The sequence below is a fragment of the Pongo abelii genome, chromosome 10 (genome assembly GCF_028885655.2).
Source record: "Pongo abelii isolate AG06213 chromosome 10, NHGRI_mPonAbe1-v2.0_pri, whole genome shotgun sequence".
NCBI classification, from domain to species: Eukaryota; Metazoa; Chordata; class Mammalia; order Primates; family Hominidae; genus Pongo; species Pongo abelii.
The window spans coordinates 62335112-62356031 of record NC_071995.2 but is presented as its reverse complement, the minus strand read 5'-3'; the positions used below and the strand labels follow the sequence as shown (position 1 = coordinate 62356031).

The following is a 20920-nucleotide window of genomic DNA, read 5'->3' as shown; positions in this document are numbered from 1 at the left end:
AGGTTTGAGAAGAAATGGAGCGTCCGTGCTGGCCAATTACTGCACAGAAATAACACTTTTCCTTTTTGTCCAGGGGTGGGGGAAGAATCAAGTTTGAGGTCTCCACAGTTGATTAGGCTACAACGATGACCAACGGGCTTCGGAACCACAGGCGATGCCAACCCTCCTCTGCTAGCCTTGCTCCCATCCCTCCCCGATCCCTCCCCCTAAAGGAAGCCTCGTGGCAATTCGGGTGATGAAACACCAGGCAACGGGCGGCCACGCACTCGGGACGCGCTCCTCGGCGGCGGCCCCGGCTCGTACCCACCCCCACCCGGTCCGCCCAGCCAGGGGGTGCACCGCCATGGAGGGTCCCAAGCCTGCACCCTCCCTGGCGTCGGGACTCCCCCGGGCCGGTCCGCCCCGGCCAACTTCCTCAAAGCCTCACGCGGACCAAACGTGGTCCCGGTCCCGCTGCCCCCGAGCCCCGAGTCACCTTCCCTATCACTCCATCCCGCCTCCCAGCCTGCACTCCAGATGGTCAGCCAGCGGAGCGGAGCGGCGCGGCACGCAGAGAGCTGGGAGAGCGGCCCTCGTCCTTGTCGCCGTAGTCCTCCGCCACGGCCGCAGCGCCAACGCCAGAAACGGAGCTGGCCGGGACCGCGCGCCTCTAGTCGCTCCGCGTCCCCTGGCACCTTCTCTTGCGTGGCGCCGGGCAGACAGGCAGGCAAGCAAGCAAGCAAGCAAGCGGGCGGGGTCGGCGCCCCAGGAAGGGAAAGAGCGCGAGGGCCGGCTAACGCCGCCGCCGCCGCCGCCGCCGCTGAGTCAGCGCGAAGCGCGCTCCCCGCGTCGGTGCCGCGCGGGCGGGCGCCGGCGCCAGCAGTCTCATGGAGAGTGCGGGCGGCAGCCCGCGGGCTGACGCCGGAGGCCTACAACTCCCAGCATGCAGCGAGCGGGCGACGCTTCCGGGCGGCGAGGCGCACACGCGCTCCCTGGCGCTCGGCGGAAGGCGTGGTCGCCGGGGCTTGAGGTGCATGCCGGGATGAGGCGTCCGGCCCAGGAGTCCCTACCCAGCTCTTAAATCCCGGTTTGTGTCTGCGTTGTGTCAGAGCTCAAGCGTCAGGTTCGCCCCGTGCATTCCACAAAGGGCTTCTAGTAGTTAAGAGTACGGATTCACGAATCAGGATGACGTGGTTCTAACCACGTGTGAGTCAGTTTAATTGCTTGTCTACGGCCCCAAGTGTCCCGAGTCCAGCAGTGTAAAGATCTGATGAGTGCTGACAGTTTTTCAAAATTAATTAATTAATTAATTTATTTATTTATTTCTTTATTCTTTGAGACAGAGTCTCGCTCTGTCGCCCAGGATGGGGTGCAATGGCGAGATCTTGGCTCACTGCAACCTCCGCCTCTGGGGTTCAAGCAGTTCTCCTGCATCAGCCTCCTGAGTAGCTGGGATGACAGGCGCGTGCCACCATGCCCAGCTAATTTTTGTATTTTTCGTAGAGACAGGGTTGCACCATGTTGGACAGGCTGGTTTCGAACTCCTGACCTCAAGTGATCACCTGCCTCGGCCTCCCAAAGTACTGGGATTACAGGCGTGAGCCACGGTGTCCGGTCCAAAATTTATTTTAAACAGACTAAAATTTTGTCTGTGAAAAGAAGGAGAGCATTCTTAGGAAGTCCTACTCACGGGATCTTTCGATGCTACTAAATGTCACTTCATTTATTTGGTCACAGATTTATTAATTTATTAATGCAACATAGAGGCAGTGTAGGCTTAGGCTGCCTCGACTTAACTGCCACTCCGCCTCCTCACTAATTGACCTCAGGCACTTTACTTTAGTCTACCCATGCTTCAGTTTACTCGTATGTAAAATGGGGATTGTAATAGTACCGACCTCAAAGGGTTTCTGTGAGGTTTGAGTTAATACATCTGTTTGACACACAGTATGCTCAATATTTACATTTCATTGTTGATTATTCAATATGTACTAAATACAGACTAGGTTGCTGCCACAGACTACGAACAAAACTTGGAGAGGGAGGAATGGTAAGAGCATAGAATAAAACTAATGTAACAATTTAACAGCTACATTTATTTAGCTGGCCAAGGCACTACACCAGGCATTTCCTATATAAAATACCTTGAATCACTCTTGCATCATGTTTCTAATTTATGTGTTTAAAATGTCAGGCTAGTGGCTACAAGGTGTCGCTAAAGGAGAACTGGGTTTTAATTTTTTCTTGTTTTTAGAGAAAGGGTCTCGCTCTGTTACCCAGTCTGGAGTAGAGTGGTCATAGCTCACTGCAGCCTTGACCTCCTGGGCTCAAGCAATCCTCCTGCCTCAGCTGCCCAAGGAGCTGGGACTACAGGTGCATACCATCATACCTGGCTATTTTTGTTTGTTTTTGTAGAGTTGGGGACTTGCTCTGTTGCCCAGGCTGATCTCTAACTCCCAGGCTCAAATGAACCTCCCACCTCAGCCTCCCAAAGTGTTGGAATTACGAGTGTGAGTCCCTGTGTCAGGCCTTAATTTTCTTCATGCTGCTCTCAGTTGGCTTCCCAACGAAATAGGTTCTTTGTTGTTCTGGCATACAAATTTTCTTTTGATTGTAATCCTTGCATGCATTATGTTTCTACTATTCAGATTACTAATTATTCAAATTAATTAATTATAAACAAGAAGTATCTCTTGTTTTACTTCTGAGAAAACCAAAGTCATGGTATTCTCAAGACTAGAGATAATTCAACAAAGCCTGTGAATCTCCCTCATTTGGAATCTCTCTGGGCCCAATCTGTTTTCCACTGCTAGGGCACTGCTGCCAAAGCTATATCATATGAAACCACCCTCCCTAAAAGCTCAGGGACCATCTCCAAATAGGAGGGCGAGTGAAACTGTAAGAGCTGGATTGATGGGTGGAATCTGGAAGCTAAAGTAACTCCATCTTTGGTACTAATCCGCCATGTTGGCTTCTGATTAATCCCTGTTCCCGGAAGGCCTCTAAGATTTCAAGTTGTGTGAGAGCACATACTGTAAATTCTGCCCTTACATCAAAACAGCCTTGATGTTATTGTACTTCAGTTGTCTACACATCCTGATGTGGTTTGGCTGTGTCTTCACCCAAATCTCATCTTGAATTGTAATTCCCATAATCCCCTCATGTCGTGGGAAGGATCAGGTGGAGATAATTGAATCATGGGGGTGGTTTCCCCCACCCTGTTCTCGTGATAGTGAGTTTTCATGAGAGCTGATGGTTTTATAAGGGGCTTCCCCCTTTGCTGGGCACTCATTCTTCTCTCCCCTGCTGCCATGTGAAGAATGATGTGTTTACTTCCCCTTTTGCCATGATCATAAGTTTCCTGAGGCCTCCTCAGCCCTGAGGTACTGTGAGTCAATTAAATCTCTTTCCTTTATAAATTACCCAGTCCCAGGCATTCCTTTATAGCAGTGTGAGAACAGACATAATACACATCCCTTCTGAATTACATATACCCTTTCCATATGGGGGTTAATGGTGAGGGCATCCACCATCTTGTTTCATTGCTGCTGGAGACACAGACATGGCTTTTTTCACAAGTTGCTATTGAATGTTTCTTTCTAAGAAAAAAAATCTCAGGCTGGGATTTCTGCCCTACCTATTTCAGTGTATCTTCTGAGTCTAGCACAGTGCCAGCCTGCTAGTTTCAACTCAATAACTGAATCATTGCATGAATTCTTATATTAGCTGTGATGATCAACTATGGAGTATAAAGGCCCAATACTAATATTGGGCTGAGTGCATCTGCAGTCTGTATGTTCAGCATATTCCAGGCCTCATCCTAAAGAATATGGCAATTCAATCTATCGTATTATATATGTCTTTACTTGCTGTTTTGTTTGTAAATTCATTTTGTGGCTACTTCTTATGTTGAATGTCATACAAAGCCTATCTTCAGTTTATCTACTAACATTAGCTCTTTCGTTTATGGTAGTTGAAATACCTAGAATTGTAGAAATCTCTTTCAACTTTGTAAACTCATATTATTTCAGAACAAATAAAGAGGCTAGGCGCAGTGGCTCATGCCTGTAATCCCGGCACTTTGGGAGGCTGAGGCAGATGGATCACAAGGTCAAGAGATCGAGACCAGCCTGGTCAACATAGTAAAATAACGTCTCTACTAAAAATACAAAAAAAAAAATTAGCCGGGCATGGTGGCGCATGCCTGTAGTCCCAGTTACTTGGGAAGCTGAGGCAGGAGAATTGCTTGAACCTGGGAGGTTGCAGTGAGCCGAGATCGTGCCACTGCACTCCGGCTTGGGCAACACAGTGAGACTCTGTCTCAAAAAAAAAAAAAAAAAAAAAAAAAGCCTGGTGCAGGGATGCATGCCTGTAATCCCAGCACCTTGGGAGGCCAAGGTGAGTGGTTCAGGAGGTCAGGAGTTCAAGACCAGCTTGGCCAACATAGAGAAACCCTGCCTCTACTAAAAATACAAAAATTAGCCGGGCATGGTGGCACATGCCTATAGTCCCAGCTACTCAGGAGGCTGAGGCAGAAGAATTGCTTGAACCGGGAGGTGGAGGTTGCAGTGAGCTGAGATCGCACCACTGCACTCCAGCTTGGGCAACAGAGTGAGACTTCATCTCAACAACCACAACAACCACAACCACAACAACAACAACAACAAGAACAAGTAAAGAAGCACTTGGTGGAATCCAACTGAAGAGGACCTGAGAGAGGTATTACATTTGACCATTCCATATTCTGCCTCCTCCGTCCATGAAGGGATGGGCAGTTTCTCATCTCAGATGAAAATGCTAGTCATCAACATGTTGACAAATAACACTATCATTTTGTAGCTGCCCAAAAGGCTCCTTTTGTAGCTGCCCAAAAGGCTCCCTGCTGCCTAGACAGAGCCAATTTATCAAGACAGGGGAATCTCAATAGAGAAAGAGTAATTCACATAGAGCGCCCTGTATGGGAGACCCTGTATGGGAGATTTTATTATTATTCAAATCAGTCTCCCTGAGCATTCAGGGATCAGAGTGTTTAAGGATGATTTGATGGGTGAGGGAAGGTCAGTGAATCGAGAGTGCTGATTGGTTGGATCAGAGATGAAATCATAGAGAGTTGAAGCTGTCCTCCTGCGCACTGAGTCAGTTCCTGGGTGGCGGCCACAAGATCAGATGACCCAGTTTATTGATCTGGGTGGTGCCAGCTGATCTATCAATTACAGGGTCTGCAAAATATCTCAAGCACTGATCTTAGGTTTTACAATAGTGATGTTATCCCCAGGAACAATTTGGGGAGGATCAGAATCTTGTAGCCTCTAGCTCCATGACTCCTAAACAATAATTTCTAATCTTATGGCTAATTTGTTAGTCCTACGAAGGTAGTCTAGTCCCCAGGTAAGAAGGGTGTTTTGGGAAGAGGCTGTTATTGTCTTTGTTTTAAACTATAAACTCTAAACTAAGATCCTCCCAAAGTTAGTTCAGCCTATGCCCAGGAATGAACAAGGACAGCTTGGAGTTTAGAAGCAAAATGGAGTTGGTTAGATCAGATCTCTTTCACTGTCTTGGTTATAATTTTGTAATGGTAGTTTCAATTTTAACATAAAGCATGTATGCTTGCATATGACAATGCTTTTATGTATTAATTGCCAACATTTTTGAGCATGTGTGCCAAACACAGTTTTTTTTGTTTTTTGTGTTTTTGTTTTTGTTTTTGAGACAGAGTTTCGCTCTTGTTGCCCAGGCTGGAATACAATGGCGCAATCTCGGCTCACCGCAACCTCTGCCTCCCAGGTTCAAGTGATTCTCCTGCCTCAACCTCCCGAGTAGCTGGGACTACAGGGATGTGCCACCACGCCCGGCTAATTTTGTATTTTTAGTAAAGATGGGGTTTCTCCATGTTGGTCAGGCTGGTCTCGAACTCCTAACCTCAAGTGATCTGCCAGCCTTGGCCTCCTAAAGTGTTGGGATTACAGGCATGAGCCACCGTGCCTGGCCGTCAAACACAGTTTTAAAGTGTTTATACATCAATCCTCACAACAACTCTATGGAGGTAGATACTATTATTATCCTCATTTTATAGACAAGGAAACTGGAGTGCATAGAAGTTAACTAGCTGAACTGGGATTCATTTGTAGTCATTGAAATACAAATAAAAAAATTAAAAAAAGAGCTGGTATTGAAACACACATAGTCTGACTCTAGAGTGTGTGCCACTAACCTATCTCTCAAATGAAGGTCCATTAGGATTGATGACAGTGTAGAACTATAGTACTAAGTCTGTTCTTCCTATAAATATGCTCAGAAGGCCCTTTCTTATAATGACAAAACTTTATTTGTACCTGTCCCATGTCTCCCTTTTCTTTCAATTGCTGAAGTACTTGAAGAAATTATGATAGATAACATTTGTATGTGTGGTCCATTATGGTTTTCACCATGCCTCCATGTATCTTCTAATTTGTTCCTCTAACATTGTAGGGATGGAGCAGGTATCATCATCACCATTTTAAATTTACAGATGAGGAAACTAAGGTAGATCTATTTTAAGGAATGTATCCCAAGTTACATAATTGGTAAATGGTAGACTAGAACCTTGGATTCTTGATTCAAGATTTCTTGCCTCCAGTACACCACATTTGTTTCCTGTACGTACTCTTCCTTTCCTTCACCTTTTGTCATCTGTTTTTTCACTCCCAAGTCACTCAACTAAAACTCCTACAAATTTTCCAGTCGTGGGACCATTTTTATTCATTTATTCTTTTCTTTCAACTTCTCTGTTGACTATTTCCTTCCTCTTCAGAATTCTCTTCTCTTTTGACTTCTGACCCTATATTATTCTTAAACTCCTTTTACTTTTTTGACCATTCCTCTTTGTCTTCCTCACCATATCCTTTTGCTTCCTTAACATGTTTTCTTCCCCAGGCCTTTGTTCTTCGCCATCTGGTTTTCCTTTGCCTACACCTGCTCCCTTAGTAAATTATCTATTTCTGCAGTTTCAACACGCAATTCTATGAAGATGACTTCTAGTTCTGTACTTCTGGTCTTAATATTCTGTACTGCCAACTTGCATTCACAGATGCCTGCATGTCTCACCAGCACCTCAACTCTAACCTGTCTGCAATGGACTAAATGAGTGTGTCTCCCCAAAATTTATATGTTGAAACCCTAACTCACTGTATGGTATCTGGAGGTGAGGCCTTTGAGAGGTAATCAGGTCATGAGAGTGGAGCCCTCGTGAATAGGATTAGTGCCCTTGTAAGAGGAGCTAGAGAGCTCTCTTTCCACCATGTGAGGATACAAGAAGACAGACAGCCATCTTCAAACCAGAAATTAGGCCCTCACAAGATACTGGATCTGCCAGCACCTTGATCATGGGCTTCCAGACGTTTCTTTTCTATAAGTTTTTGGATTTTTAAAAATTCTCAGCTGGGTGTGGTGGCTCATGCCTGTAATCCCAGCACTTTGGGAGGCTGAGGCAAGTGGATCACGAGGTCAGGAGTTCAAGACTAGCCTGGCCAAGATGGTGAAACCCCATCACTACTAAAAATACAAAAATTAGCTGTGTGTGGTGGTGGGTGCCTGTAATCCAAGCTACTCAGGAGGCTGAGGCAGAGAATTGCTTGAACCCAAGAGGCGGAGGTTGCAGAGAGCCGAGATCATGCCACTGCACTCCAGTCTGAGCGACAGAGGGAGACTCCGTCTCAAAAAAAAAAAAAAATTCTGTACAGTGACCATGTACTACTTTGATAATCACAAAATTAAAAAAAAAAAAAAACCTTTCTTTTTTGCTTTGTCACCCAGACTGGAGTGCAGTGGTCCAGTCTCTGCTCATTGCAACCTCTGCCTCCTGGGCTCAAGCAATCCTCCCTCCTCAGCCTCTGGAGTAGCTGGGACTACAGGTGGGCACACCATGCCCAGCTAACTTTTTTTTAGTAAAGATGAGGTCTCACTATACTGCCTAGGCTTGTCTTGAACTCCTGAGCTCAAGCTATTCACCTGCCTCGGCCTCCCAAAGTGTTAGGATTACAGGTGTTAGCCACTACAACTGGCCAAAAAATTTAAAAACTGCCTATAATAAAAGGTAAAAAAGAAATTGTTTCATTCACTCTTTGAGCATTTATTGAATGTTACCTCCCTCATGAAGTCTTTCCAGATGTCCTCAACCAGGCTTGTGCTTGATCATATCTTTGACACAGCTTGCTTGTTTTTTTTTTTTATCTCTAATTGCATTGATATGTTTTAATATGTTTTTGTTGTGTATTAAGTTTGTGTGGTTATCTTACCTATTAGTCATTTTTTGTGTGTATGAATGAGAAAATAACTTTATTTCATTTTGGGGAGCAGGCAGACATTCAGCCTCAGAACTTCTGGAATTGCTTCTTGATGTCTGCGGCCTTGGTGACCTTGAGCACATTGAAGTACACCGTCTTGCTCAGGGACCGGCACTTATCCAGCATGACAATGTTGCTGATCTGGACATCCTGAAGCAGGGGAACAGGTGCATGGACATGTTCTTGTGGTACTTCTCGAAGCAATTGTACTTGTGGATGTAGTGGAGATAGTTTCTGTGGATGACAGTGGCCCTCTGCATCTCCATCTTGGTCACCATGCCATACAGAATCTGCCCTCAGATGGAGATGTTACCAGTGAACAGGCATTCCCTGTCAATGTAGGTGCCCTCAATCGTCTCTTTGGACCTCTTGAAGCCTAGACTGATGTTCTTGTAAGTACCATAGGAGCTGCTCCTTGTCAGTTTCCTTTAGCAGGACCCTCTTCTTGCTTTGAATGATGGTCAGCTGCTTGTGGTAGGCATGCTCAGTCTCAATGTCCACCATCTTCTTGGCTGCCTGAGAAAAAACTAGACAATTATTATCATTATTATTATTATTTTGAGATGGAGTTTCGCTCTGTCACCAGGCTGGAGTGTGGTGGTGCGATGTTGGCTCACTGCAACCTCCGCCTTCCGGTTTAAGCAGTTCTCCTGCCTCAGCCTCCTGAGTAGCTGGGATTACAGGCGTGGGCCAACACACCCAGCTAATTTTTGTATTTTTAGTAGAGACGGAGTTTCACCATGTTGGCCAGGATGGTCTTGATCTCTTGACCTCGTGATCCATCTGCCTCGGCCTCCCAAGGTGTTGAGATTACAGGTGTGAGCCACCATGCCCGGCCAAAACTAGACAATTTTTAAAGATTGAAAGTTAAGTGTTATCCTGATTCTGTTTATGGCTAATAAATATTTCTCAGTAAATATTTGTGAAATGTATTGAGTTGAACCAAAAAGAACATAATTATGAGCTGATAGCCACTGAGTTCTGTGTCAGATTCTCTTTGTGTGTTTCATCTCATTGTTCTTTAAGCCGAATGCCATTGTCACTAAAAGCTTATGCATAATGGGCTTCTTGGCGGAGAAAGAAGTTGGAAAACAGGTCAGGAATGCTGCTTTTATTGGTCCTATTCCAACCATTAGTTCCTCTTACAGGAAGTACATGTATGTGCAGCAGGAAGCCTGAGAGGCAGAATAGAGCATTGGAGTATTATTCAGTGAAAGAAAACATTAATCCAAATCATTTGTCTGGTTTTTATAACAATGACATCTTTCCTTTGTATGTCATCTAATTACTAATAGTAGATTACTAATAGTAGATATTTAAATGGTCAGTATCCATTAACAATAAGTACAGGGCTGAGCGCGGTGGCTCACGCCTGTAATCCCACCATTTTGGGAGGCCAAGGCAGGTGGATCACCTGAGGTGAGGAGTTCGAGACCAGCCTGACCAACATGGAGAAACCTCGTCTCTACTAAAAATACAAAAATTAGCCAGGTGTGGTGGTGCATGCTTGTAATCCCAGCTACTTGTGCGGCTGAGGCAGGAGAATTGCTTGAACCTGGGAGGTGGAGGTTGCAGTGAGGCAGAGGTTGCAGTGAGCCAAGATCGCACGATTGCACTCGAGCCTGGGCAACAAGAGCGAAACTCTGTCTCAAAAACAAAAAACAAAAAACAAAAAAAAAAACAACAACAACAAAAAACAAAACAACTAAGTTGACGCACTAAGAGATTCCTAAATGAGACACCTTTAAAAAGTCAGGTTTAGGGCTGGGCATGGTGGCTCACGCCTGTAATCCCAGCACTTTGGGAGGCTGAGGCAGGCAGATCACCTGAGGTCAGGAGTTTGAGACCAGCCTCAACATGGAGAAACTCCATCTCTACTAAAAATACAAAATTAGCCGGGCGTGATGGTGCATGCCTGTAATCCTAGCTACTCGGGAGGCTGAGGCAGGAGAATTGCTTGAACCCGGGAGGTGGAGATTGCAGTGAGCCGAGACTGCGCCACTGCACTCCAGCCTGGGTGATAGAGTGAAACTCCTTCTCAAGAAAAAAAAAAAAAAAAAGGTCAGGTTCTATTTATATGCCACATATTCTAAATATCTTACTGTGTGTACTGTCTGTCCTTAGTTTCAAGTTGGGGGAATGGGAATACTTGGGATCCCTAGAACCATTGAAGAGTACTTCTAGTTTGGAATCCTTACATGGTTCTCATGGCCTAACCTACTGGTCTCTTTTCCACTAAAAATGTGACCCAAAAAAGGTAAAATTTGCCTTGGGTCAATCTCAGAAAGTTAGACTTGTATCCAATCAGAAGAATTTAATATTACCTTGTAGGTAGGGAGCAGAACGACCATATATGTAACAGGAAATCACATACTTGTTGAACTTATTCTTTATTTATTTATTTATTTTTTAAGACAGAGTCTCACTCCGTTGCCCAGGTTGGAGTGCAGTGGTGCCATCTCGGCTCACTGCAACCTCTGCCTCCCGGGTTCAAGTGATTCTCGTGCCTCAGCCTCCCAGGTAGCTGGGACTACAGGTGCCTGCCACCACACTGGCTAATTTTTGTATTTTTTGGTAGAGATGGGGTTTCACCATGCTGTCCAGGCTGGTCTCGGACTCCTGACCTCATGTGATCCACCCACTTGGGCCTCCCAAAGTGCCGGGATTACAGGTGTGAGCCACCATGCCCAGTGAACTTGTTCTTTAAACGCTTATATAGTATTTACTCCAGTCCAGGTTCCTGTTCTAGGTAGTATTGAAACTTTTTAAATCCTCGTAATAACCCTTTGGGGGTTGGTACTATTATCCCCATTTCATAGATGGGGAAACTGAGGCATAGGTCATTCAGCTACTGAATAGGAGAGCTGGAATTTGAACCCAGGTCATCTGGCTCTACAGTTCTATGCTCATAACTACTGTCCTTCGAATTATTTGAATTGACCATCCCTGGACCTACGACCACTGTTCTGATGAAATTCAAGGAGACTGGATTTGAGCATTAGTCCAGGTAAGTAATGTCCCATTCCTTTTGATAATTTTATCAGGAAACATCTATTAAGTGCTTGATTGCAGGATTTCCTTTGCCAAATGTTTCTTGAGTTTGGATGAACTTACAAGATGAGGAGGGAGTACCTATCTTTGGTGCATTTGGGTTAACCATGTAAAACGGGTATCCAGGCTTTTGGCTTCCCTGGGCCACATTGGAAGAGGAATTGTCTTGGGTCACATATAAAATATACTAATACTAATGATAGCTGATGAGCTAAAAAAAAAAATCACAAAAAAAACTCATAATGTTTTAAGACGTTTATGAATTTGTGTTGGGCCACATTTAAAGCCTTCCTGGGCTGCATGTGGCCTATGGGCCGTGGATTGATGTAAAGCTTACCAAAAGATAAGGGAATGTGAATGCTTCATATGTCTATAGTGCTCATAGAGTTTATAATTCATCACATTTGATCCTCACATTTTATAGATGATGAAACTGAGGCTCGGAAAGGTTGTGACTTTCCAAAAGTCTGATAGATAACAGAGTTAGTGCCCTTATCTAGTTCTCCTGACTCCAAATCTAATGATCTTTCCTATATATTTAAATCCGTTTCCTGCAATAGAAATTTTGCTGTTACCTTGGCAACACTACTGTACAGTGCCTGGAAACCATTGTATTGCCTTCTCTGTGTGCCACAAAGTTAAAAGTTTAACTGAAGTCACCTTGACTACCAATCTCCCAGTCAAATTCCCTTCTTTCTGTGCTTCATTTTATTTATTTATTTATTTTTAAATTATTGATACGGAGTCTCACTCTGTCGCCCAGGCCAGAGTGGAGTAGGGCAATCTCAGCTCACTACAACCTCCACTTCCCGGGTTCAAGCAATTCTCCTGCCTCAGCCTCCCGAGTAGCCAGGATTACAGGCGTGTGTCACCACACCCAATTTTTTGTAATTTTAGTAGAGATGGGGTTTCACCATGTTGGCCAGGTTGGTCTCAAACTCCTGACCTCAACTGTTCCACCCGCCTCGGCCTCCCAAAGTGCTGGGATTACAGGCATGAGCCACCACACCCAGCCTATGCTTCATTTTAATGTTTGCTAAGCTTAGTGCACTTGTCACCAAAAGCTTATTCAAGATGGGCTTCTTGGCAGATATATCAGGTGTGCTGTCTTTTTTGGTCCTGGTCCAGTCATTCTGTTTCTCTTAGTCCTGGGAAGTGAGTATGAAGTAGGAAGCCTGAGAGACACAAAATAGCAGACTAAGGTAAGGCCTTTCCCTTATGTGGGCCTCACTTTCCACCTCTGATGTTGTAGTCATTTGCCTTTCAGCTGCTTTTGTGAGGTGTGGCTATTCAGCAGAGGTGAAGGGCCTTTGCCTTTCTGTTGGTTTGAAGCAACAAACTCTATATAGAGTGGTTTAGATAATGAGTAGTCTTTATTTTGGAGGAAAATAGCCATGCGGCATCTTTTATCAATAAAGGTTGCTACGGATGTTGTAGTTCATTCATTTTTCATCCAGTTGTGAAGTTAGGAAGGCTCAGATGTGTGATGAGATCCTAAGAAAACTTTAACTACTAGGTCATTTAAGATTTTGCCAGCAGGTGGCACTTCTCTTTACTCACTTGAGTTCCTTAACGTGATCTTAGACTTAAGTCTAGCCAGACCCTTACATGGCGGTGGTTCATGCCTGTATTCCCAGCACTTTGGGAGGTCGAGGCAGGCAGATCACTTGAAGTCAGGAGACAAGCCATGGCCAACATGGTGAAATCCCATCTCTACTAAAAATACACACAGAAAAAAAATTAGCAGGGCATGGTGGTGCACACCTGTAGTCCAAGCTACTTGGGAGGCTGTGGCAGGAGAATGGCTTGAACCCAGGAGGCAGAGGCTGCAGTGAGCTGATATCATGCCACAGCACTCCAGCCTGGGTGACAGAGCGAGACTCTGTCTCAAAAAAAAAAAAAAAAAGTTTAGCCAGACCAAAACATTTCTCTTTCCCTTTGTACCAGTGTGGTCTACAATATCTGTTTATAGATTGTAATATATTTATACCTTCTTTCCACAAGGGATTTGAAGTTGCTTATAACATACAGTATACAATAGTAAAATATGTAGAAAGGGAGAATATAAAGAATATCAAATTTGATTCAGGATTGCTGGCAGCCACAGCAATGAACGATATGGTTTCATTATCAGGTTTTTGGGTCAATGGGGCAGGGAAGAGAATAACTTTTCTAGGGTTCGAAATAAAAAATGGAACTTCTGACTTAGAGCATTTCTGTTGTGCCCTTCTCATTTCTCTAACCTAATTAATAAGTTATTCTTGGCCTGTAAAAACTAAGGAATACTTACTCCTCTGCAGCCTCAGGGTATGTAATCAGCATTCTTCAGTCTATCAGCTTCAACTTTTCAAGATGCCAGCATCACCCATTCATTTTTCCTGCATAGATTGTCCTGGGCATTGGAAACAAAACCATATCCCTTAGGTTGGTTTGGGTGTGCTCACATCAATTCATGTTAAGAATCCCTTTCTCAAAGGCTGGGCGAGGTGACTTACGCCTGTAATCCCAGCACTTTGGGAGGCCGAGGCGGGCGGATTACCTGAGGTCGGGAGTTGGAGACCAGCCTGACCAACATGTAGAAACCCCGTTTCTACTAAAATATACAAAATTAGCTGGGCGTGGTGGCGCATGCCTGTAATTCCAGCTACTTGGGAGGCTGAGGTAGGAGAATCGCTTGAACCCGGGAGGCGGAGGTTGCGGTGAGCCGAGATTGCGCCATTGCACTCCAGCCTGGGCAACAAGAGCAAAGCTCCGTCTCAAAAAAAAAAAAAAAAAAAAAAAAAAAAAAAAAAAAAAAAAAAAAAAAAAAAAAAAAAGAATCCCTTTCTCACTGGTTGGAGAAGGAAGACCTATGTTTACACTCCGACAATATCATAAAGCTGTGCCAGGCCATGTTATAACCAAAAGCTAAATCTGTGTGATTGGGTTTAATAGGTTTCTAGGGTTGTTAAAAATAAATCGGTAAATTAAACTCTTTCAAGTTTCTAACAGGAAACCAGATTGAAACTGGCTTCCATTACCAATAAAGTTTGTATGGGATGGTGTGATCCGCAACAGAGTAGGCAGTGGTGGGGACTGGCATGAGGGGCGGGCGGGAGAGACCCTAAAAATCCACCGCCCTTCTGCCGCAAGGGACTTCGCGGTGATTAGCCCGAGGTGCCCATCAACTCGGGTCTGAAGGACCAGCGTCTTGCCCCGCCCATCGCCGTCTGAGGTTGGGACAAAGATCGAGAGGCTGGACAGGGCTGGGGAGGGCGCTCCAGGGAAGCCGACCTAGCGTCGATTCCTGCAGTTGCGGCCCGGGTCCCCGCGCCTGGGAGAGGAGGCGACGCGTGGCCGGTGGCTTTGTGGCGCGCGGGTTCCAGCGCGGGGGCGGGGAGAGAGGGTGAGCTGAGGGCCTCGAGTTCCAGCACTCCGCCCCGCTGCGGGCGTCGCGCATGGCCAGCCCCTTGCCGTCCGGCTTCCCCGCGCGCAGGAACAGCCGCCTAGATGTGTTCCTGCGGCGGCATCTGCCGCCCGAGGTCTACGACGCGGTCCGCGCCTACGAGCCATGTATCGTGGTGTCCGACTCTGAGAACCACATCCTCAAGTACGTGGTGCTAAGCGACCGGCTCGTCTACCTAACCGAGAACCCGCCCAAGTCCATCCGGCGGGTAGTGGCTCTGCGGGACGTCATGGCCATTGACCTGGTGAGCGGCGCGGGTGGGCAGGCGGGCTCGGGAGCGCAGTGAGAACTCCCGGCTGGAGCCCCCAAACCCAGCCGTCCTGCGCGCGGGGAGGGCTGCCCCATCCTGCCCTCGACTCCCCTACTCTTATTTGAGAACGAGGAACACAGGGAAGCTGTGGATTGCTGTGAGCACTCCTAATACAAACATGTCTCCCATTCTCCTCGTGTCTGCCTGTTCACCCATTCTCCCGCCTCCCCTACTCCACGTAGGGCTACAGGTTTGAGAACCGAGCTCCCTATCAAAAATACGTTTTAAAGTCATTCCTTTGTTAACAAAGCCCCTAGTCAGTGCCAGGCACTGTGCTAGACTCGGAGGATGCAAAAACGAAAGAGGGCTCCTACCTAGAAGCAGTCGTTGGAGGGCTAGAAAGCCAACACCCGTGCAAATAAATGCTGTGTGTTAAGTGCTGTTATGTCTCATTTACTTTTTTGCCCCCAATGCTTAGAGCATGTTAGGTGCTCAATAAGAATAAATGCATAAGGCCGGGCGCTGTGGATCACTCCTGTAATCCTTACACTTTGGGAGGCCAAGGTGGATAGATCACCGGGGGTCAGGAGTTCGAGACCAGGCTGGCCAACATGGTGAAACGCCGTCTCCACCAAAAATACAAAAATTACCCAGGCGTGGTGGTGTACACCTGTAATCCCAACTACTTGGGAGGCTGAGGCACAAGAATCGCTTGAACCTGGGAGGCGGAGGTTGCAGTGAGCCGAGATCGTCCCACCTGCACTCCAGCCTGAGCAACAGAATGAGTGAGACACCATTCCCCTCCACCCTCTTCCCCGCAAAAGAATAAATGCATGAATAAGCAGATGCGTTAATGAGATGCGCACAGGACGCTTGGCAATCTCAGGCGGCTCACTTGATCCAAACTGGGCGCAGGGCCTGCTGGGAAACGTTTTGGAAGGAGGGGCGTCGACGCTAGGAGCTGGGCCTGAAAGACGTCGGGCCTGCCACAGCCTGGCCCGGGTTTTCGGGTGCTGCTCCTGTACCCCTTTCGTTCAGGAATAGATTTACCTTGTAAACCAGCAACAGACTGGAAGCAAGGTCTCCTCTCCAATTACTGTTTTCCCCACCTGGCTCCCTTTGTCTGAGCTGCTCTCCAGGTGTGTTCTTGGTTTTTCCGTTGGGGACAGGTGTCTAGCCTCATTTTTTCATTCCCTTGACTGAGCCCCAAGGGAGAGGTTGGCGAGACGCTTGATGGAGCTGTTTTGCTGAGGAGTCATGGCTTGTTTTGAACGATTCTGTAAGAAAAGAATAAAATTAAATGAAAAAGATTTTTTTTCTACTCGGAATACCTTTGTGAACTAATATAACTGTGCCAATTTGTTTTCTTTGTTGAGGAAAAGTTCGGGGTACAACATTGCTTTTCCTCACTACCATTGTTTCCATTCTCTTGAACTAAAACAATTTTTTTGGAGACAGTCTCACTCTGTCATCCAGGCTGGAGTGCAGTGGCACCATCACGGCTCACTGCCGCCTCAGCCTCCAGGGCTCAAGTGATCCTCCCACATCAGCCTCCCAAGTAGCTGGCACTGCAGGCTCATGCCATCACAGCTGGCTAATTAAAAAAATTTTTTTTGTAGAGACAGGATCTTGCAGTGTTCCCAAGCTAGTCTTAAACTCCTGGGCTCAAGTGATCCACTACAGACAAGAGCCACCGCACCTGGCCTTGAACTAATTTTTTTTTTTTAATTTAAATTTCCTTTACTAAATGTTTTTTAAAACTTTAGACTGGGCAAGGTGGCTCATGCCTGTAATCCCAGCATTTTGGGAGGCCAATGCAAGGGAATCACATGAACCTAGGAGTTGGAGACAGGCAACCTGGCAAGACTCCGTCTCTACAAAAATAAAAATAAATAGCTGTGTATGGTGGTGCATGCTGGTAGTACAAGCTACTTCATAGGCTGAAGTGGGAGGATACTTTGAGTTAAGGAGTTCGAGGCTGCAGTAAGCCATGATCTCACCACTGCACTTCATCCTGGGTGACACAGCTAGACTGTCTCTAAACAAACAAACAAAACACTTTAAAAGGGGCCAAGCTCACGCCTGTAATCCCAGCACTTTGGGAGGCTGAGGCAGGTGGATCACCTGAGGTCAGGAGTTCGAGACCAGCCTGGCCAACATGGTGAAACCCCGTCTCTACTAAAAATACAAAAATTAGCTGGGTGTGGTGGCGCATGCCTGTTATCTCAGCTGCTCGGGAGGCTGAGGCAGGAGGATCACGAGCCAGGGAGACAGAGGTTGCAGTGAGCTGAGATGGCACCGTTGCACTCCAGACTGGGCAACAGGAGCAAAACTCTGTCTCAAAAACAAAAAACTTTGAATGCTCAGCTTTTTCTATTGTCTCCAGTGTAAACATTTATTGTTTTGACACAAAAGTAATGATTTTAGGATATTGTTACTCTCCTCCAAAAGAGACATTTATGTAGGTCAATAGTGTTATATATCTCTTGTTTTCTTGTTTGATTTTGTTTTTTTTGGAGACAGGGCCTTGCTCTGTTGCCCAGGCTGGAGTGCAGTGGCCCGATCTCAGCTCACTGCAACCTCTGCCTCCCTGGCTCAAGTGATTCTCCCACCTCACCCTTCTGAGTAGCTGGGACTACAGGCAAGTGCCACCATGCCTGGCTAGTTTTCGTATTTTTTGTAGAGACAGGGTTTTGCCATGTTGCCCACGCTGCTGGGCTTAAATGATCCACCCACCTTGGCCTCCCAAAGTGTTGGCATTACATTACAAGCATGAGCCACTGTGCCTGGCTTGTTTTTTTTGTTTTGTTTTGTTTTGTTTTTTGTTTTTGTTTTTCTTTACCTGTGAGAATCTAAAAAGTACTGTAAACCTCCTTTGGCCCTGAGCCAAGAATCCTACAAAAAGGGATACCAATTTATTTATTCATGCTTTCTGGACAAGGTTTACCTTTCAGGCATAAAGAATGTGTAATGACTATAAATGTCCTGAACAAATCTAAGTTTTCAACATTGTTGGTAGCTTGAATGTCCATCTTGCACAATATAGTTCTACTTTGGAAGTTGTGATACGCAGAATAATTAAGCCCCAAATATAAGCACATGCTAAATCCCGGGAACCTGTGAATATGTTATACTACATGGAAAAGGAGAATTGAGGTTGCAGATGGAATTAAAGTTGCTAATCATTTGTCCTTAAAATAGGGAAGTTAATTTGGAGTATCTTCTGGGTAGGCTCAATGTGAACAACACATCTTTTTTTTTTTTTTTTTTTTTGAGATAGAGTCTCGCTCTGTCACCCAGACTGGAGTGCAATGGTGCAATCTTGGCTTGCTGAACCTCTGCCTCCTGGGTTCAAGCAATTCTCCCACCTCAGCCTCCTAAGTAGCTGGGACTACAGGCACGCACCACCATGCCCGGCTAAGTTTTGTAGTTTTAGTAGAGACAGGGTGTCGCCATGTTGGCCAGGCTGGTCTCAAACTCCTGACCACCTGGCCTCTTACACTTTTAAAGATGTATTTATGGCTGGGTGCAGTGGGTCACACCTGTAATCCCAGCACTTTGAGAGGCCCAGGCAGACAGATCACCTGAGGTCAGCAGTTTGAGATCAGCCTGGCCAATGTGGTGAAGACCCATCTCTACTAAAAATATAAAAATTGGCCGGGTATGGTGGCTCACTCCTATAATCCCAGCACTTTGGGAAGCCGAGATGGGTGGATCACCTGAGGTTGGGAGTTCGAGACCAGCCTGACCAACATGGAGACACCCCATCTCTACTAAAAATACAAAATCAGCCGAGCGTGGTGGCACATGCCTATAATGCCAGCTACTCGGGAGGCTGAGGCAGGAGAATAGCTTGAACCCGGGAGGTGGAGGTTGCGGTGAGCCAAGATTGCCCCATTGCACTCCGGCCTGTGCAACAAGAGTGAAACTCCGTCTCAAAAAAATATATATATATATATGATATATTGTATATAATATATTATATATATTATATAATATATTATATCTCATATAATATATATAAAAAAATTAGCCAGGAGTGGTAGCACACACCTGTAAGCCCAGCTACTCGGGAGGCTGAGGTGGGAGAATCGCTTGAACCTGGGAGGCGGAAGTTGCAGTGAGCCAAGATTGCGCCATTGCACTCCAGCCTGGGCAACAGAGTGAGACTCTGTCTCAAAAAAATAAAAACTAAAAATTACAAAAAAAGTGGAAGAGAGGGGCAGAAGAAGAGTCGGTGGCCAACTGATGCAGCATGAGAAAGACTCGACTAGCCATTGCTAGTTTTGAAGGTGGAAGAAGGCCTTAGCCAAGGAATGTAGGGGGCCTGTAGAAGCTAGAAAAGGCAAGGAAATGGATTTTCCCCTAAAGCTTCCAGAAGGTCCTGCCAACACATTAATTTAATTTATTTATAGAGATGGGGTCTTGCCATGTTTCCCAGGCCGGTCTCAAACTCCTGTCCTCAAATGATCCTCCCACCTCGGGAGGATTCTAAAGTTGTAACTGCCCAATGGATTCACCTTGCCCGCCGCCTAGACAGAGCCAGTTTATCAAGACAGGGGAATCACAATAGAGAAAGAGTAATTTATGCAGAGCAGGCTGTGCAGGAGACTGGAGTTTTATTGTTACTCAGATCAGGCTCCCCGAGCATTCGGGGATCAGAGTTTTTAAGGACAACTTGTTGGTGGGGGGAAGCCAGGGAGTCAGGAGTGGTGATTGGTTAGGCAGGAGATGAAATCGTAGGGTATGGAAGCTGTCCTCTTGTACTGAGTCAGTTCCTGGGTGGGGGCCACAAGATCAGATGAGCCAGTTAATCGATCTGGGTGGTGCCAGCTGATTCATCAGGTTCAGGATCTGCAAAATATCTCAAGCACTGATCTTAGGAACAAATAAAGTCCTTTATGCCTCTGAGCCCCAGCCCTCCTTGTTCCATGTTAGGCCAGATTAACTCTAGTTCCTGACATATGTCACATTTATCTCCCGGGAAAAAAAGCCCTTACAAATAATACAGATAAAATTCTATTCCCTTCACAAAGGAAAAAAAATTAAAGGTAACAGCAACAAAATTTAGACAGTTAGATCAGAGTCTACACATGTTTGTTTTGAAGAAGGGTACAAGTGAGATTTCCCTTCCAGCAAAAATGAGCTTAAAGTGCACTTGACGATCTCAGTACATGTTTGATGTGGTTCATTTTCTCAAAGAAAGGGTTTCCAAGTTACTTGGGCAGATATTTTATAAGAGGCTGACATTTCCTTAAAAGTTACTTTTGAAAGAATTCTCTAGAGTTCTGCTCTTGGGTGCATCAAAATACTACTTAAGCCCTTCTAAGGTTAGACACTTTTTTTTTGAGCAGGAGTCTCGCTCTGTTGCCCAGGCTGGAGTGCGGTGGCGAGACCTGGGCTCACTGCAACTTCCGCCTCCTGAGTTCAAGCGATTCTCTTGGCTCAGCCTCTCGGGTAGCTGGGATCACAGGCTCGCACCACCACACCAGGTTAATTTTTGTGTTTTTGGTAGAGACGGGGTTTCACCATGTTGGCCAGGCCAGTCTCGAAATCCTAACCTGAGGCGATCTGCCCACCTCGGCCTCCCAAAGTGCTGGGATTACAGGCGTGAGCCACCGCGCCCAGCTGGTTACATTTTTAAGTGTGAGAACAAATACACAGAGCAGTCTATGAATTTCCTACAGATCACTGTCCTTCAAATCCATCCCATCACCTACAGGAAAGAAAATCTGTCAACTCCAGCAGCCCCTTGCCTCTCTTTCTCCTAGTCCTTTCACCCCTTTCGTGAATATCTGCTCTCTAGGTATCCTGGGCTCCATGAGGCCTCTTGAACAAGAATAAATGCACCTTTTACAGCCTGGCCTGCTTGCT

General features: G+C 45.9%; 2 protein-coding genes and 1 pseudogene across 19 annotated transcripts in view; 1 reads left to right on the top strand and 2 right to left on the bottom strand.

The window, feature by feature from the left end:
* Positions 1–805, bottom strand: part of XPOT (exportin for tRNA) — a 44267-nt gene extending 43462 nt beyond the window's left edge. Inside the window, 1 exon segment of one of the 2 annotated variants that reach the window (NM_001132357.1) lies at positions 476–805. The gene's annotated coding sequence lies outside the window, so the exon portion shown is untranslated. 2 annotated transcript variants of the gene reach the window in all.
* A 7333-nt stretch (positions 806–8138) lies between these two features.
* LOC100433194 (small ribosomal subunit protein uS17-like) lies at positions 8139–14781 on the bottom strand (annotated as a pseudogene).
* Positions 14782–14788: 7 nt separating this feature from the next.
* Positions 14789–20920, top strand: part of C10H12orf56 (chromosome 10 C12orf56 homolog) — a 144762-nt gene continuing 138630 nt past the window's right edge. For all 17 annotated transcript variants that reach the window (XR_008511960.1, XR_008511961.1, XR_008511962.1 and 14 more), the window contains exon 1: positions 14789–15040. Coding sequence is in view for 14 of the 17 variants with exons in the window: in XM_054527350.1 (XP_054383325.1) it covers positions 14789–15040 (252 nt within the window). In the remaining 3 variants the exon portion in view is untranslated. The remainder of the gene's footprint in view (positions 15041–20920) is intronic.